The following is an 18706-nucleotide window of genomic DNA, read 5'->3' as shown; positions in this document are numbered from 1 at the left end:
CCATATCGAAAAGTTTTGTGCTGCTAATTGGTTTCTCAATAAGTCGATCCCATATGGCTGGTTGCATACCCATGACATTTCATGACTCAGCTTCCCTCCACAAGCCTGAAAGTTTCCTCTCTGAGGTCTTCGTTATGGTTTTTGTTTCCCGGTGGGGGGGTTTCCATGATCTTCATGGGCCTTTGACCGGTTTTGGTTCTGCAAGTTTGGGGCCCCCCCCCCCCCCCCGCAAGTGCACAAATCAGGGGATGTCTGACTGGCGGCTTAGGCCAGCTCCCCCTGGGGAGCAGGTCTAAGCCAGCAGTCAGACATCCTTAGCGCTGAGCCTGGCTCCTGCTTTGAGCGTCTGCCCCCTGGTGGTCAGTGTGCATCATAGCAACCAGTCGTTCTGCTGTTTGGTTGATTTGCATATTAACCTTTTATTATATAGGATACTCCTCACTTCCTCCTAACATCCTCATACAGCCACTAGGAGCCAAGTGGCACTGATGATATTTCTCAATCATTACACCCTGAAAGTTAGACTCCAAACCCACATTCCTGTTTCATGCAAAGACTTTATTCCTGGAACTGAGTCAGGTTCACTTATTAGTTCAGTGACCTCTGGGCAGATCCAGAGACTCAATGCCTCATCTGTATCCTGAGGGAATAAATTCCTGGCCTACAAGTCAATAGGAGGGCCGGAGGGGGCTGCATGTGTGAAAATGCTGAGGTGGATTAGCTTTCTCTCATGCTGCCTGGTTCTGGGCCACCTCTGCTGCTCCCTTCTCTGAGCTCCAGGACTTCAGACTTGGCTTCTTTCTTGCTCACTAAACTTTCACAGCAGCCCTGCAAGTGAGGACCTGCAAGTGAGGAATATTGTCCCTTCTTTATAGATGAGGGAACATGCTCAGAGAGGTGCAGAGTTGCCTAAGGCCACTTGACCAATGATTGACAGGGCTGAGATGAGACTCAGGTCTGTCTAGCTCCAAGTCCTCCATCCTCAGCCTCAGTTCAGGAAACTCTGGAAATGTCATAGTTGTCCTCCTGCTCTTCCTCTCTGCCCCCCTCACCCCCCCCCCCATCGAGAGGGCCATGCTTTATGGAGCTGCTACTGTGAGTCCCTACCAGGTGGGCTGGCCATTGCAATTCCCAATGGACAGAGTCCCTCCTTGCTCTAAATCCTTGGAACTCAGAGAGGAGATGGGGGTTCCGTGAGAGGGAACCAGAGCTTCAGGAGGACAGAGGTTCGGTGAAGGAGGACAGTGGGGAAACAGGCTCTCTGTGGGGCTCATGAACAGTAACAGAAGTTCAGTGAGGGGGACAAGAGCTTAGTGGATCAGGAAGCACAGTGAGAAGAAGCAGGACTGAATGACCACAGGGCTTGGGGACACTCCCATTGGCCCCACCTCTCCACTGCTAACAGAGGAAGAAAAAATATCCAAGGGAAATGCTGAGGCAAGAGGCTGGGAAGAAGCAGGCTGACAGCAGCCTCCTCCCATCAGTGGGGCTGGATCTAAACAAACCCAGCCTCCTACACCACTGGCCCTGGGCTGCCCCAGGCAGAGATCAGAGGAATTCAGAGAGATTGTGAGTTTGTAAGCCAGGGGCTGGAGCAGAGAGAGACAGAAGAAACAAGTGATCAAGGCAGACAGGCACTTGGAGAGTGGGGTCAAGTTTGAGCAGGACTTCCTTAGCCCTACCTGGAAAAGGTAGCTGCCTTGTGATCGAAGAAGCATCGGCCGGTGCCTGGAGGCCCCACCTTAGCACGCGCCTGCTGTGCCTTGAGACTTGTCTCTGGGAGTCCCTGATAAGAGCTCACTCCCTCTTTCCTGCTAAACTCCAGTCCTGGGGTTGAAGTAGGGGCTGGAACTGACTGCACCCCACACAGTCATGGGACCCAGGATAGGTAAGTCTGGACAAAGTAAGAAAGGGGTATTGGGAGGGCATATGGGGGCCACATTCTCAATGTGGAGGGTGCAGCTGTTGAGCCAAAAGGGGTGTATTGGGGGCTCAGGTTCCTTACCCAGAGCCCGGCACATGAGAGAGTGTGTGGAATGAATGAGGGAATTGCGGGAGGGACAGGAAGGGACGCTGTTTACTCAGCTGGAGGCAGGGGGCCTTATGAGATATAGCGACTGTTAACGTAAAAACATTCAAACCTGTAAAGAATTTTTGTGAGTTTATTTGAGCCAAACTGTCGACAATTGCCAGGAAGCAGTATCTCAACAGATTGGGATAGTGCTCCAGAGAATGGCAGTTTTTTCATCTATTTTTATATATTGCAATCAAAGGAGGGGACGTAGGTGGGTTACATGAAATCCATTGGTGATAGAGGTGGGAGAAAGCAAAGTGGGGAAACCTCTGGGATTGGATAAAAAGTAAAATGATAGACACATACTTAGGTGGCTACAGGGTAGTTAACAGTCAACAATTAACATGATAACAATAACAATGAAGAAATTTGTGTCATCCTGGTGCCCAGGCACATTAGGTTGTGCCCCAAGGGGTCCAGAAAAAGGGAAGTTACAAGTTACCCAGACATTTCAAGGATATGTTACCATAGATGCGAAAAGACAGATAGGCTCAGTGAAGGTAAAGGTTGACCTTGTCAGTGAAGATACTGGCCTAGGACGTAACTACCCACCATAACTGCTTTAGTTAAAGTTTAATTTCAGACCATCCTTTGTGGTGACTTTAGGTCTCTGAGTTTGCAAGACCGCCATGCAGGCCTTCCCTGAGCTGGTCAGGTCAGCGTGTGGCCCCTTTCGTCCACACAACCAACAGGGCAATAGAAAGGCACCCCCGCCCCCCGATTCCTTCACCAAGCCCTGTTTCCCCTCTCTGAAGCAGCCAAAGAGAGAGACAAACACAACAGAAAAAAGAGAGGTAGAGAGAAGTGTAGTCAGAGACAGAGCAAGTCCAGAGATATGCAAAGTCAGACAAAGGCCAGGACAGGACAGACACAGAGGGAGAAGACAAAGATTAGCAGGTGTCTGCGGGAGCGTGCAGAGGGACCCAGAAGCGTGCAGAGACCAGCCCCAGAGAGAGGGCTGCAGAAGGGATTAAGAGAAGAGATAGTGAGAGAGAGAGAACCAGAAGGAGACAGATACGGGACAGACCTACAGATCTGCAGACAGAGCAACAGAAAGATCAGCACAGAAGAGACTGCAGAGACCTGCGTGCATTGGCTGCCAGGTGGGGAGGAGGCCAGAGGGGAAATGCCTGGAAGCCTTGAGAAGCCGAGCCTGGGGAGTGACTGAAGCACCATGTGGAGAGGGCGGTGGTTCTGAACCCCGCGCTGAACTTTTCTTAGGCCTGGGGAGGAAAGTGAAAGAAACAATCTTTGATCTTCGGACAGGGTGGCTCTTGGTGCTAGACCTCGCAGCAATCACCTCTGGCATCCCTCCAGCTGTCTGTCCTCTCCTAACCGTGTTAGCCTCACACCCATTCAGGCAAGGCCGGGCTTGCTCCCTGGAGTGCGGCCGTGAGGACTTTGTGGGCTGGTGAGGGCTGAGTGGCCCAGCAGGCAGACTGGGCTATGTCACAGCCATGGCTTGGGGACTGTGGCAGGCAGGAAGGGTGGGGATGGATACTTCCTCTGGGGGCCTCACAGGAGAGATGACAATGAGGTTTGGAGATGGGCCACTGACAAACCAGTTTCCCAATCGGCCTTGGTGAGCAATGGGACGGGAGAGTTGGCAATCCTATGGGTATGGGAAGAAACTAAACTAGAGACTTTGGCCATTACTGCACCAGCCCCCAGCCCTGTCCTACCTCGACTGTTATTCTGACCCCTGCTAGGCTCCGTTCTGGAATATTTTCTAGCTGCCCCCTAATTCACACATGCACCACCACCACCTACGCCCATAAAGCAGGAAGCTGGCCCCAGCATCTGCCCACTCTGCCACCAAATAACTCTGCCATCCTTGGGGCACAACAGCATCTGCCCACTCTGCACACCTGGCCTATCTTCCTAAGTCCCAACCTGAGCCATGGCCGGCTTCCCCCAGGCTCTCTTTCTGGTCTGAGAGCGCTCTGAGGGATGTGGGGATGCAGGCAGGGCAGGGACAGAGCCTGCAGCCTGCAAAGAGACCCCGTCCCAGCTCGCTGGAGGGGGAGGGACCAGCTGTCCCAGCCAGAGGCAGAGAGCAGTGGTGGTCAGATGAGGCTGGCAGCAGAGACCCATCACCAGCTCACCACGTGCCCTTAGGCAACAGGTAGAGCTTCCTTGTCTGTGGGGGAGAGGCTGGAGGACATGAGCTAAGGCAGGCGTGGGGAACCTTTATTCTACAAGGACCATTTGGATAATTATAACATCAGTCGTGGGCCATACAAAATGATCAAGTTAAAAATTAGCCTGCTATGTATTTGGTCAAAGATTTAATTGACTCACCCCTAATGCCTTGGCAGGGCCTTCTAGGGCCCCAAGGGCAGGATGTTCCTCACCCCTGATCTAGAGCCAGGCCCATTCTGTGATTCAGAAAAGCCACTGTGCCACCTCTACACCTCTGCTCGGCTTTACCTTCACCTGGAAGCCCCGCCCTCCACCCACATCCCATTCTGGTGGAATTTGCCACTTTCCAATTCCTCCAAACACCAACTCCCCCAGGAAGCCTTTCAGACCGATTCTCCGCTAGCCGTAGCCTCTCTCCCATACCCTGTTTGACCCTCTCTTTGTGGTTCATCCTTCTTTGTTCCTGGCGTTGTTTCTGTTGCTTTCTCTAGCTCTTCTGGGTTCAAATGTGAGCCGATCCGGGGCAGATGGTGGGGCAAGAGAACACACCCGCAGCCCTAGGTTCACATGTCAGCTCTGCAGCACTGGCGTCATGAGAATGCAGTGACATGCGCTCGCCCTTTTTAACAGGCGAGGAAACAGATGCTCCGGGAGGGCACGTGACTCGCCCAAGGTCGCCCTGCAAGCAAGCAGCAGAGTCGGGGCCAGAATCCAGCCTCCACCTGCGTTGGGCACTTCCCCGCTGACTCCAGACAAAGCAAGCTGTTCCCTGGGTGCTAGTGCAGTATGTATGTGGGGAGGAGTTATTTCCTCCCAGGCTGGGCCTTGCCTGCTGAGCCAGATGTCAGGCAGCTGTGAACCAAATGGAGAGCTTGCTTGGACCCCACAATCGGGTGCCAGGCACCCAATGTCCAGTCTGCTTCTGTCCCTTTCTGGGACTCACTTTCTCCCTCTGTACAGTGTTGGCCAAGGTGCTCACGTGCTCCCTTCCTATTCTGAGAAGCTCAGTCTTCTGTCTTCGGAGGGAGCAGTGGAGCAGAGGCCTCTGCTGAGGGCAGGGTCCAGTCTTCCCTCAGTGTTAGGGGCCTTGGCTCTCTGTAGGAGGCCTGCCTGGGCCTCAGCCACACCCTAGCGGTCGAGAGGAAGTAAACCTGGCCCTTACTGCCCCCTACCACCCATCATGGCCTGCAGCCCAGAGCCCGAAGCATCAGTGCTTGAAATTACAAAGAACAACACCCGACTCACCAGACTGGGAGCTCCCGGGGGCTGGGGCCTGATTTGATTCACTCCTAAGGCCCCAGAACTCAGCACAGGCTGGGCAGAGGTAGTACTGGGGAAGGCTCAGTACTAAGCTGTCCTCCGTCCTCTTCATGCTTCCCCTCCCCTCGTGGCATTCCTCCCCTCCCTCCAACCTGTTTTGAAAGCCTCCTGAAGACTGGAGATTTGGGATATGGAGTGAGGTGGAGTACAACGGGGATCACTGGGAGGAAAGCACAGAGAGTGAGGAGCTGGAAGTAGTGGTTGGAGGCCACAGGGCCTGGGCCAATGGCACTTATCTCTGAGCCTCAGGCTCTGAGTTTTAGGCCTAAGGAGACTGGGCTCAGGGCCCACCCTCCCCGTAAGCCCTCATCACTATGTTTAGGGTCATCTTGGGTCTAGATGGGTAGCTGGGGCCAGAACCGGGAACAGAAAGTCCCAGCACAGGGTCCCTGACCTGGCTTGGAAACCACCAGAAAGTGCTTAGCCCCTTCCCCCATCCTGCATGGATCTCCTTCAAGAAGCAACAGCTGGGAGGCCTGCAACAGCTGGGCCTCAAGTAGGCTATTGTCCTCCCAGCAGATCACCCAAGGGTCCTGCTAGGAGGAGGAATTTCCCAAAGATGACAGCCAAGACCTATGCCTTTAAGTCTTCCCCCTCCCTGCCGAGCCCTGCCACTCGGGGGGACCTGGAGCACTCAGGGCCCCCACAGAGCCCCCACCCTACCCTGGGAACCCCCCTACAGCCCCCCACCCCCACTCTGTTTTCTCCCTCATTCAGTTTACCTCAATTCAACAATCATGATTTTAAGGTGGGCCAGGGTCTTGAAAGATGAGAAGCGGTTTGCCCAGGAGGAAGAGCATGTGCAAACGCTGAGGGGTGGAAAAAACCACAGGGATTTGGGGACTGGCAAGCACCTAGTGCGGCCAGAGAATAATGTTTACTGGGGGTGAGGAGATGAGACAGAGTGGCGCCCATTGGCCTTGACCTCCTTGAGGCCGAGGCTTCTGTACTCAGGCTTCGGCAGATGGCGTGGGAGGGAGGAGGGGCTGACCATGGTTGAAGACCACAGTGTAACCGGCAGGTCGCTTTCATGTGAGACGCTTCTCTCACTTCCAGAGAAGGAAACTGAGGCTTAGAGAGGCTAAGCTGCTCAAGGGCACACAGCCACAGTGCGGCAGCACAAATATTTTAATCCCAAGTCTTTGACCGAGAGGGTTTCAGCAGGGACCTCACGTGGTCCTCGGGGACACAGGGCAGGGCAGCCTCTGCTCTGTTGGGTTGATCATTGCCTAACCAGATAAGAGGGGCCAGAAATAATGCAAGGGGGTGATCAGCTCTGCAGCCCAGAGGAAGGGCTGAGGGACCTGTCCCACAAAGCGGGGCTTATGAAGGGAGAGAGAGCTGGCCTGGGCCGCAGGAGCGAGGCAGGAAGGCCAGCAGGCCAGGGGAACCCAGGCAATCCAGGCGGTAGGGAGGGCTCAAGACAGGCCCTGGCTATGATGAGGCTCCCTCCTTCCACCCCAGCACCTCCAGAGAGAGGTATGTGCCCTCGTTATGAGGAATGGATTGACCAATATCTGCTGCTGGGAACATTTCCCTTTGCAGGCTTGGGCTGTGGGTGTGTTCGTGCTGGAAGCTGGTGGATTTTCCAAAAACATCCTGGCTCCTTAGTGACAATGCACCCCCGCCCCCCTCCACCTTTGGCACCTGAACAGAGTTCCAATATGGTTCCTCCTTTTGCTGTGTTCTCCTCAGTTGAGGCAAATGATGGGACTCCTCAGGCTCCCTGGGCAGGTTTACCCACCTGTGGCTTCTGCTACCTTTTTTCCCCACACATGCCTCCCAGACTTCCAGAGGTCTGGTTCAAGGTACATCCTCTCATGGGCCCTCCTGAAGCCCATGCTCTTGGATCTCCCCCTGGGTGCCCTGGTGCCACCCCAAACTCACCTTGTCTATGGCTGGACTCACCACCACCCTACAATTCTGGCCCTCAGTGGTGGCACACCCAGACAGAAAGCTGTGCCTCTTCCCTGCCGCCAGGACAACTTGGCCTCTTGCACTCCCCATCTCTGCTTTCCCACCAAGCCCTGTCCATCCCACCTCCCCACTGATGCATCCACGGATAACTCTCCATGTGCCGCTACCTGGCCCAGTTCCATTACTACTCCCTGCCCTGGACCCCACTCCTGCCTTTTCCTTGGTTCTTGTTTGCAGCCTGATTTCTCCACTCTCCCCCCTCAGACATGGAGGTCTTCCTAGGAAGCCCAATCGGACCTCATCACTGGGCTCAGAACAAATTCCAGCCCTTCCGCCTGGCCCCTCCAACTGCTCCAGCCTCCCCTCCCCACCTTGACCCCAGCATTCCAGCCTTGCCAGACTCCTTGTTCCCTAAGCAGTCTTTGCACTTTCCTACTTCTGCCCTTCTCTCTGATGTTTCTTCCTGTAGGAAGCCTTCCAGAACCTTCCAATCTAGGCTAGGGCCTCTACACTGTTTCCATAGTCCCAAAACTCCTAGTGTCACATCAGTGAGCACATGTCATTGTGATTCTGTGTTAGGTGTCTGCCCACTCCCATACCCCTCCTCTGCCCCCCCACCCGCCCCATCACACACACACACACACACACACACACACACACACACACACACACTGGAAGCTCCCCAGGGGCAGGGACTGGGTCTGCTTGTCTCTGGGTCCCCTGTGGCCTGATTTGGGAAGCTGTCAGTGTGTGTGGAATGACTTTTCTTCCTCACTCTTAAACCAACAGAGACCAGCTCTGTCCCTGCCATGGTGACTCTGGGCAAGTCATGGCCCTAGCTGGCTCTGTTTCCTCACTCTGCAAAGGGTTAAGCAGGCCCTGGCTTCCTCTCTAGTGGACTCCCCAGGCCCAGTGCTATTGTAGGGTCACAGACAGGGAATCCTCCAGGCAGGTGAAGAGGGTCCAGGAAGCAGACCAGGCAGGCACCCCCAAGAGGCTCCAACAGGACAAATCGCCACGTGCGGGCCCAGCAGCTTGGACTAGCGGAGTGTTGCCATATGGGAATGTGGGCCCATTGTTGCCAGATCTGCTAATTTTCCAAGAAAAGAAAACAAAAATCTGGAGTTTTATGTGAAATTTTCTGATTTTTAAATGCTGGAAACGGACTTGTTTAAAAACACTCAACAAGCCAAGCATTGTGCAAGCCCTCCGAAAATGTCCAGGCGTCAGATGCACCCCCGGCAGGGCTACGCATGGCACAACTCCGTGGGGCATCATTAACCTCAGGATCCACAGCTCACACATAGGCCGGGCCCTCCCAGTGGTAACCTCTGCCTTATATTTTGTCTCTGCCAGGTCCTTTGATGGTTCTGGCAAAGTGTGAGTGGTGGCGAGTGTGGGGGAGGGACCTTTCCTTCTCTTGCACAGAGAAATGAGTAGAAAAAAAAGAAAAGGTCTTAGCATGCAGCTGGTGGGGATGGGGTGGGGAGGGAGGAGAAGAGACAGCAGAGGGAGGAACCCAGAGGGATTGGTGTTGCTCAGGGATCAGAAGGAGGTGAGAGAGTAATGCCGGGGCTGAGTCCCCCACAGGAAGGAAACTAAGTTATTCTGAGACCTGGTGGCCAGACCTGGAAATAGACTCCCTGGTGAGTTGGAGGCAAAGGCTGACAACACTGGTGTTTATGAGGCATCTTGGAGTGGATCAAGGACGTTATCCTGTGTGACGGTCACACAGGCTTGAGAAGCAAGGCTATGACTCTAGTTTAGAGGCTCAGAGAGGTTGAATTGCTGGCCCAAGGCCATACCAGGTCTAAGTGACTCTAGGTCTTGCTCTCTCTGCTGAGGGGCAAGCTGGAACATTCTAGAGAGAAAGTATCTTGCCTTGTTCCTGCTTCATCCAAGACCTCCTCCTTCATCCTCAGGTATTTCTCAGCAGATCCCTCCTGAAAGTTCAAATCTGGGCTTTGATTATGAGTCTTAAGCTCCAACCATCCTCAAGCCCCTGGACTGGGGGCCACGTGTCCCTCCTACCACACCTCTCTCCAGCCCTGCCCTGAGGCCATCAGAAAAGGGTATTGACTGACCAGTGTACTGACTGACTGACTCGCTGATTAGGTGAAGAATCAGCTGGTAAATTCTAGCCAGTTTGGCTCAGTAGATAGAGCATCAGCCTGCGGACTAAAGAGTCCCAGGTTTTATTTCGGTCAAGGGCACATGCCCAGGTGGTGAGCTCAATCCCCAGTAGGGGATGTGCAGGAGGCAGCCAATCAGTGATACTCTCTCATCATTGATGTTTCTATCTCTCTCTCCCTATCCCTTCCTCTCTGAAATCGATATATATATTTAAAAAGAAGAAGAATCAGCTGGTAGAATGACAGACTGTCCCCGTACAACCACCTTTGACAATTTGGGAAGCCAGGCCAGAAGAAGAAATGGCTCCATGGGGATTATTTTTGCATTTGTTCTAAGGCCATTGTTATAGCCACCGTCTTGTGGTTGCTGGAGTCAGACAGATCTGGGTTCCAGTCTAGGCTTTTCCATGACCAGCCCAGGGACCCTGGATAAGTCACCTCTCCTCTCTGTGCCTCAGTTTCCTCATCTGTATTATGGAGTCACAGCAGCCACCTGAAAAGATTGCTAGGAGGACGGGTGAGCGTGCCCAGCTCAGTCTGCCACACAGCGTTGCTCGACTATGGTAGCTCTTAGGACGAGCTCCCCCATCCGAGCCACTTGCTGTAGAGGGTGAGGGATCCTGACCAGGACTGGGTAAGAATCATGACCCAACAGTGCAGGGTTTGTGGGTGGAAACAGCAAGGCAAGAATCTTGGGGATAGAGATTCAAAGAATTTGTGGGTACACACTCTGTTGATGGTTTCCCTTGAAAAGCGGATCAGTTTTTCAGGAAGTTCCTATAATAAGCAATCAAGCCATTTGCTTGGTCTGGTCGGTCAGGGGAGAGTAAGAAGGAAAAATGCTAATAAAAACAGTGGAATATCAAAATCCAGTTAACGTGGACATTGAGGTATGGTTTTGGGCTTTTAGTCCCAGCTGAATGTGGGGTGGAAGTGTCCTGGTGGACACTGTCCGCACTGGGAAGTGGGGGGAATCATCCCTGCGTTGGGGATGAAGAGGCCAATGGGCGCCTCGTCCAAGGCCATGCGGCAGGATTGCAGCTGGAGGAGTCAAACCTGGGCAGTTGCCTCCCAAGACAGTGAGTGTGCTGGAGGGAAGGGGTCAGGCCCTCGGGTCTTACGGTGACTGGGGCGAGGATGAGAAGGAGAGACAATCCAGAGGTGGAGTTAACTTGGAGGAGTCAGGTGTGCATGGAAGGGAATGGGATCAGTTGGGCCTTGTGGTCTCGTAGGGCTTGAAGTTGACCGGGAGAGGGGAGGGCAGTGGTGCTCAGTGGGGCCTGTGATGTGCCAGGCCCGGGCCAGGTGCCCTAGATGCCTTATCCCCTTGGAGTAGATGTTGTGTCCTCACTCTACAGATGAAGAAATAGGCTCAGATAAATGGAGGGTCTCACTCAGGCTCACACAGCAGGTCAGTGGTGGTGGGGAGGGCTGGGGTTCAGACCCGGGTCTGAGGACTTGGAAACCGGCCATCTGCCTGGGAGTTGCTCTTGGCAGCTGGAAGGTGATGGAGAAAGCAGGCCCCTGAGTCTTTCCAGCAAAGAGCAGGTGGGGAAGGTGGCCCTCCCTCTCAGACAGCTCTCTGAAACCTCGGCCCTCACTACCCCGGAAGCAGCTGGTGAGAGGAAAGATAATTCCTGCCCCTGGACAGGGTAGCTAGAGGCCGACCCTCTGCCTTGTGGACCTACCCCGGGAGTCTGACTGAACTGGTAAGCAAGGTCTCAGGGCGACTGTCTGACCAGCTTGCCGGGCAGCTGCAGGCAGGGGGCCAAGCGACACCCCAAGTGGACAAGTCTCCTGAAAGGCTAGCCAGACCAGTGACTTGCCAGCAGATGGACACGAGTGGGCCTGTGTGAATGACCAGCCACACAACCCACTGACAGGCACGCAGACCCCTTGCCTGCTAGCTCTGGAGCTGAGGGCTCCGGCTCTTGGAACCACCGGACCTTCCTGGGGCCCCAAAACTTGTTTGCCTCTTGGAGAGAAAGGGGCTGGGAGTTTTTACTGGGGCCTGGCTCCCTGCTTTTCCCTTCATTCCTATAGGCCACCCGGCCCAGCCCAGGTTCACTCCCCCAACTGCCCCTCTCCTGTCAAGCCTGGCCCCTGACAGTCTTCAGGGGACGGGAAGGGCCCCAAGGATGTCACAGGGGAAGGACACACAGCCCTGGACTCAGGACCCTCCTCCTGAGGGGAGCTCTGATCTCCATCAGGGAGTTGGACTGTTTGCTGCCGGTCCCTCCGGAGAGGCCTCCGCCCACAGGAAGGGCTCAGAGGGGACTGACAACCTGCCGGACCAGCCCCATTTAGTGGCCAACTGACCACTCAATACACTGACTCATGGTCTCAGAACCCAGGGGGTCGGGCCAGTGCTTCCCTCTTCTGCTCAGAGGCTCAGGCTGTGGAACGGGCCACAGGGAGGTAGATGGTTCTGAGCTGGTCCACTGACCTTCTGTCTCTCTCCCTCATCTATCCCTTGGGTTTCTTTCAGAGCTGGGCCTCCAGCTCAGTGACTTCTGCCTGCCCAGCCTCGGCTCCAGCCCATCACCTGGCTGGCCTGGCCCCTTGGCACTTGCTGTCTTCCAGGTGCCTGGCTAGGTTTGCTTGGGCTGGTGCACTGTGCTTCTTCCCCTCATCAAACCTGTACAAGGAGCATCGAGCGGTGGTGAGATTAACACCTGAGCTTGAGTCCCTGCACCAGTGTCACCCAGCAGAGCTAGTTACCGCTGAGCGTCGGTGCCCTCCTCAGAAGCAGAGACAATGAAAGCACCGAAGGCACTGGTTGTGGAGAGCCTGCACCAGCAGGGAGAGCATGTGGCGCAGCCCCTGCACTAGTGGCTCACCGGTCTCGCTGGTGAGAGCCCTGGGGCTTGGAAATGGCCCCGCGAGATCCTCTGGGAGAGTTTGTTAGGAGCCCTTCAGCGAGCTTTGCAGTTTCCCTCGCTGCCCTTCACTAAGCCAACCCCTCATCTCCTCCCTGTCAGGTGTCACTTTTGTTTCAATATCTCCTGTTTCCTCTGAGTGTTGATGCCCCAAGAAGGCACTCCTCCCCAGCCACACACACGTTCATTTCCTCCGTCAAGCGCCTCTTGCTATTTGAATGGACATTTCTCCAAAGAAGATGTACAGACGGCCAGCGAGCACATGAAAGGATGCTCAACATCAGTAGCCCTTGGGGAAATGCAAATCAAAACCACATGAGATATCACTTCACACCCACAAGGATGGCTATCATCAAAAAGACAGCTAATAATAAGTACTGACAAGAATTCGGAGAAATTGAAGTCGTCATACACTGTTGGCAGGATGAAATGGTGCAGCCACTCGGGAAAACAGTTTGATAGTTCCTCAGAAAGTTAAACATAGAGCTACCTTATGACCCAGGAATTCTACTCCTGGCTATATACCCAGGAGAACTGAAAACATATGTCTAAGTAAAAACCTGTACACGAATGTTCAGGGGACCTGAAACAACTCAGATGTCCATCAACAGACGACTGAATAAACAAAATGTGATCTGGGCATACAATGGAATATTATTCAGCCATCAAAAGGAATGATTTATGCTATAACATGCAAGAACCTTGAAAGCTGTGCTAAGTGAAGGAAGCCAGTCACAAAAGACCACATAGTGTATGAATGTATATGAATGTATATGAAATACCTGGAATAGGCAAACCCAGAGAGCCAGAAATTAGATTAGTGGTTGCCAGGAGCTGGAGGATGGAGAAATGGGGAGTGACTGCTAATGGGTATGGGATTTCTTAGTGGGGTGATGGAAACCCCACTGGAATTAGTGGTGATGGTATATAACTTTCTGACTATACTAAAGACCACTGAATTGTGTACTTTAAAGGGCTGTATTTTATAGCATGTGAATTATATCTCAATTTTTAAAAATTTCCTCAGGCTCCCAGGTTCCTAGCCGAGGAGCGCAAACCTCCTGCTGGGCAGTTCCCAGCCTCTGGAGCCCCCTCCCCAAGTTTGCCTTCAGGCCTGGCGGAGGTGTCCTCAGATCAGTTTCCAGGCTCCAGAAGGAGCCTGTTGAATGAGAGGAAACTCCTGCAGGTTGAGAAGCGTGTGAAACAATGGAGGAGGCTCCTGCAGGAAGTGGAGCCCCAGGGGGGAGGAAGGCCAAGGAGGCCTGGGCTGCCAGAAGGTACAGGGGGTTTCCATCTAAGTCAGGGGTGGAGTGTTCCAAGGCCGGACTTCTGGCTCCTCGTTGCGATTAAACCTCAGGAGACCCTAGGACAGTGGTTCTCCACCTTGGCTGCACATTAGAATCACCTGGGAATCTTTTTAAAATTTTTGGCCTCCTCCCCCGGGACTTCTCTTTCTTTTTATGGGGTGGCGCACACCTTAGTAACAAAAAAAGGAATTTCGGGAGGATGAGGCCCAGAAATCAGGATTTAAAAAGATTCCCAGGTGATTCTAATGTGCAGCCAAGGTTGAGAACCACTGCCCTAGGAGATGCCTCTGAAGGGGCTCCGCTTCCTGTCAAGACAGTGAGTGGGGTATTGACGTGATTGCCGTGGCTGCCATGGGCGAAAACGGACATGTGTGATGGGGCCTGTGTCCCGTTCTACCGCCTCTCTGCCTCCTGCGTCATCACACCACTTGGGGCCTCAGTTTGGGGGCGGGGGGGGGGGGAAGTATGTTAAATAGGATGACCTCTGAGGGCCCTCTCTGTGCCATTCAACAACATGGGTTGATATATAATTTGGGGATTGGGTTCTTAGCTCTGTGATGCCATGCAGGGTGCTCTCCTATGGAGGTGTTGGTATTTATTCCAAACTGCCCCCCAGGAGAAGTCTTTATGCCCTGACTATGCACCAAGGCAGGCCCCTGCACCTGGCTCCAGATGTCTGATCCTAGGCTAAGCCAGACAGACCCAGACACAGACTCTGTCTCCCGGAGCACCAGTATGTCACTGCTTAGGCCCAAGGCGGGCTGGGGCCACTGCTCGAAGGTTGTGTCGTGGTGAGCAGCGTCTCCCTAGAAGGCAAGTTTATGCTAGGAATGGAACGAAGGTGTGAAATAGGTGGGCCCAGTCAGGATCTGGCCAAAGTGGGCACATGGAGTACGCACCCTCTAGCACCTGGGACTCAGGAGTCTGAAGGCGCTAAGGCGTTTTGACTCTCAGATCTTAACCAACCCCTGAAATACAGCGGACTACCTGGGTCAGGGCCATTCTCTGGGATCCCATCTTCACTCTGACCCTCTGGCTGTCTGTCCCACAGGCCCAGTGGGTATGGAGCTCCAGATGCCAGACAAGGACACCAAGGCCATGATGGGCGCAGAAGACACACCTGGAGACAAAGCCAGCCCAGACTCTCAGGACTTGCGGCCAAGTGTGTTCCACAGCATCAAGGTACTTCTCGGGGCCTGGCGGCTGCAGGGCCAGCCAAACCTGGCAGAGAAAGCTCTGCCACTCACCGGCTGTGTAACACCAAGCAAGTTGCTGCCTTCCTGAGCCCCAGTTTCCTTATCTGTAGAATGGGTGGCCGTGAGAATCAAAGGGATGATCTGTGAAAGCACTTAGCTTGGTTTGGGGCACAGGGAAGATGCCCAGCACAAGTTCTCCCCTTCCAGAAACGAAAAGGGGGCTGCTCTGTGATGATAGGAGACCAGTTTCTCTACCCTTCATTTCCCTAGAGGGGAAGAGAAGGGCCCCAGGGATCCGGAACCTGTGCGGCACAGGCAGCCTCAATATTCAAGCACCCACTGGCACCTACAGGGTGCCAGGCCTGTGCCAAGTGCTGTCTCCACATGATCTTATTTAGTTCTCACAGTAACACTGGGGATGGGAGGGAAGCGGGGAGAAACATTGCCCTTGTTGTACACAGGGACACCAGACTCAAAAGAACAGAGTGAATGTTATTAAGCTTTGGCATAAAAACTATTTTTTAATTCTCTGAGGCTAGGGTTTTTTTCCTCTTAGGAATCCTGCCATTTTTTTAGGAAGCAGGAGGGGATGTTTGAGGTGGGGCTGGGTAGAGTGGGGTGAGCAGCTTGGGGATTTGGTGAGTACAGGCTGTCTCCCAAGGGAGCTCTGGGGGGAGGTGGGTGGGGGTTGGAGAAGGACCTGGGATAGCTTCCAGGAGAAAGGGGAGGGAGGTGGTCCGGTCCAGCTCCAGGAGCTCTGAGGATCAGAGGGGCCTCTCACCAGTCTAGGCCCATGAAGACCCTCCCCTCAGTCACGTGGGTTACTTGAGACCCCAGACCCCTGAGGGTACCCTGACAGCTTTTCATTTGTGTGAGAAGCTATGGCTACTCCAATAACTCTCTCTCTCTCTCTCTCTCCCTCCCTCTCCCCATCTCTCCTGTTCTTGACTCTCCCTTACTCTCTCCTCCTGTGTGTATGTCTCCCTGACTGTTTCCCCATCTCTATTCCTTGCTCCTCTCATGGCCTTACTCTCCCTCTTTCCCCAACTCCATCTCTGTCTCCCCACGCCTCTATCTCCCCACTGTCTCCCTGTCTCCCTGCCCACTGCATCGCTGCGGCCCCTCCCTCCCTCCGGCAGTTCTTCGTCCTGTGCCACAGTCTGCTGCAGCTGGCACAGCTCATGATCTCCGGCTACCTCAAGAGCTCCATCTCAACGGTGGAGAAACGCTTTGGCCTCTCCAGCCAGACCTCGGGGCTGCTGGCTGCCTTCAATGAGGTACTGGCCCTGCCCCAGCCACAGGGGTGGATGGGAGGTAGACTCGCACTCCCACCAACCCCCATCCTCCTCTCTCACTGGTCCAACATACATCCTTCCCCTCCCAGTACCTGCAGGCTACCCCATCACAGCTGCCTCCCAAATCCTCCTTAGAGATTCCTGTGTTGTCTTGGCCAACAAAGGGACAAGCCACGTGTTAGGACAAGGCCTAATGAGAAGACCTCCCCGGCCCTGTACAGTCACAGTATTGGCAATCCTGCCCTTGGGGGCCCTTTCGTGGGGGTATTTTAGAGCTAGCCACTGTCCCCATATCCACCCCCTCTCCCTTTCACTCTCTTTCCCTTTCAGGCACCGGGCTATTGCCTGTCCCACGAAGGGATCAGAGGAAGTCATTTCAACCATAGTGAGAGAGGGTTACGTTACGTCAGAGGCAGAACTTTGGAACCTCGGGGTGGTTGGGGCGAGGTTGATACCAGAGCAGGATGTATTGTCCTCAGAGTTATCCAGGGATCCAGGGCCTCTGCCTCTGGGGCCAACAGTCAGGGAGGAGGAGATAAACTGCTTTGTGTGGATTTGGAGATCAGAGTCCAGCTGTGCCAGCCGCTCCCCCACCAGATGTCTGGAAAAGGCCACTGTCCAGAAGTCACTCTCTTTCCTCCCCAGCCCGGGCAGATTCCTGCGAAATCCTCTCCCCGCTGGGGGATGTGTCACATTCCTCCCAAACCAAATTGTGCCAGCTCCACAGCATTCCCAGATGTCCCTTACACCCCACCTCCAGACCTCAGGGGAGGGGAAGAGAAAGCCATTGTCTAGCTCTGGGACCTTGGTCAAGCCACTGTCTCTGGGCCTCCGTGTCCCGTCTAAACAATGGAGAGTGGCTGTCCTTCTGCTGTAGGTGGTGGGAACGGCACCAGGTGCTAGACGGTTGGGGACAGACCAGACCTGGGTTCAGCTCGGTGCTTGGGTTCTGGCTAGGAAAGAATTCAGAGCCAAGACTCCAACTATAAGAGAACATTTATTTGGTAAATCACAGAGGTAGAAAAGGTAATTCCTAGAAGAAATGGTCTTAGGAAACAAGTTATAAAGGAAGGGCCCTTGGAGCTTGGGAGTGAGGAAACTAATGGTAACTCGCCTGTGGGGGAGAGAGAGAGGGAGAGGGAAACGGAAGGGAAAGAGTAAGGGAGTGCTCCTGGGAGGGAGACTGGGCTGGGTCCTCCAGCCTAAGTTTTTAAGGGTGGAGATTTTAGGGGAGGTCTGGGGGGAAATCTCAATAAAATTCTCCGCCTCTTTCCGGGGTTCTTTCCAGGATTTTTTCCCCCTAATTTTTTTCCCCCCCACCCCGGGGGGGGGGGGGGGGGGGGCGGGGGCGGGGGATGTCATTATCCAATGCAGCTGGTCCTGAGGGCAGCCATGAGTCGATGGCCTGGTTTTGCTACTTTTCTGGTCCTGGAGCTGAAATACAACTGAGGCCTTGATGTTATCTCTAGTGAGGAAAGGTGAGGGGGTCCAAACCATATGACCTTCTCCAAACATCTGGTGGGGGAGCAGCTGGCACAGCTGGACTCTCTGATCTCCAAATCCACACAAATCCACCCTACAATTGTCCTTTGCTAGGCTTTCCACCTGGTGACCTTCTGTACCTGGCCCATTGTCCTTGCTCTGCTCATGTCCGTCTAACTGCCTCCCGCACCTCTCAGGGTCAGTCCTCCTCCCAGCCCTCTACTGATACTGCCCCACGACACCAGCAAGGAGCCTGGGGCTCGGGGTGAGGCCCTCACCCACGGTCAGCAGCCAGGAAGCAGTGGAGTGGGATACACACCTCAGAGGCTGACAGAGGAGCCCGCTTTTCACTCTCAAGCTCTCGTCCCCTCCAGTGCCCATATCCCAGGATTTTGATTCCAAGCCTTAGTCATCTGGGTTCAGACTTTCGTTATTTGTTTCTCTCATTCATGACATCTCAGAAATCAAAACCCCTTTCCTTGACTGCCCCCTTCATACTCTAATACGGCAGTGATTTCCAACCTTTTCATTTCATGGCACTCAGAGTAAAATTCTGGGGCACACCTGTTGGACATGGCTGTAATATGGGATCCAACCCATGTTCCAGAATGGAATTGAACTTCTAACCTTGTCCACTCTGCCCTCATTTCTCTCCCCTAATGGGGTAGTGGGGCATTTCCTAGGAGGATCCAGAATCTGATTCTTATGTAGTCTACTAGTCCATTATACAGATGGGAACACTGAGATTGGCAATAGAGGCATGGATGGTGTAGACCTCAGCTCTGGGTTCTACTCCACACTAATGGGTCCCTTCATCTTCTGCAGGTGGGGAACACAACCCTGATTGTGTTTGTGAGCTATTTTGGCAGCAGGGTACACGACCCCGGCTGATCGGCTGTGGGCTATCCTTGTGCCCTGGCGGGGCCTGCTCATGACCCTCCCAACACTTCATCTCGGGAGCC

General features: G+C 54.0%; 1 protein-coding gene across 1 annotated transcript in view; it reads left to right on the top strand.

Moving 5' to 3' along the window:
* Window positions 1–1443: 1443 nt before the first annotated feature.
* The window catches only part of SLCO2B1 (solute carrier organic anion transporter family member 2B1), a 55945-nt gene continuing 38682 nt past the window's right edge, over window positions 1444–18706 (top strand). The window contains 6 exon segments of the mRNA XM_023764043.1: window positions 1444–1888; window positions 14823–14953; window positions 16107–16244; window positions 18570–18621; window positions 18624–18644; window positions 18647–18703. Of these exon segments, the coding sequence (XP_023619811.1) occupies window positions 1873–1888; window positions 14823–14953; window positions 16107–16244; window positions 18570–18621; window positions 18624–18644; window positions 18647–18703 (415 nt within the window). The 5' untranslated portion in view covers window positions 1444–1872.

The sequence above is a fragment of the Myotis lucifugus genome, unplaced genomic scaffold, assembly GCF_000147115.1.
Source record: "Myotis lucifugus unplaced genomic scaffold, Myoluc2.0 scaffold_313, whole genome shotgun sequence".
NCBI lineage: Eukaryota > Metazoa > Chordata > Mammalia > Chiroptera > Vespertilionidae > Myotis > Myotis lucifugus.
Note: the sequence above shows the minus strand (reverse complement) of the source record. Positions and strands in the feature narration are given on the sequence as shown.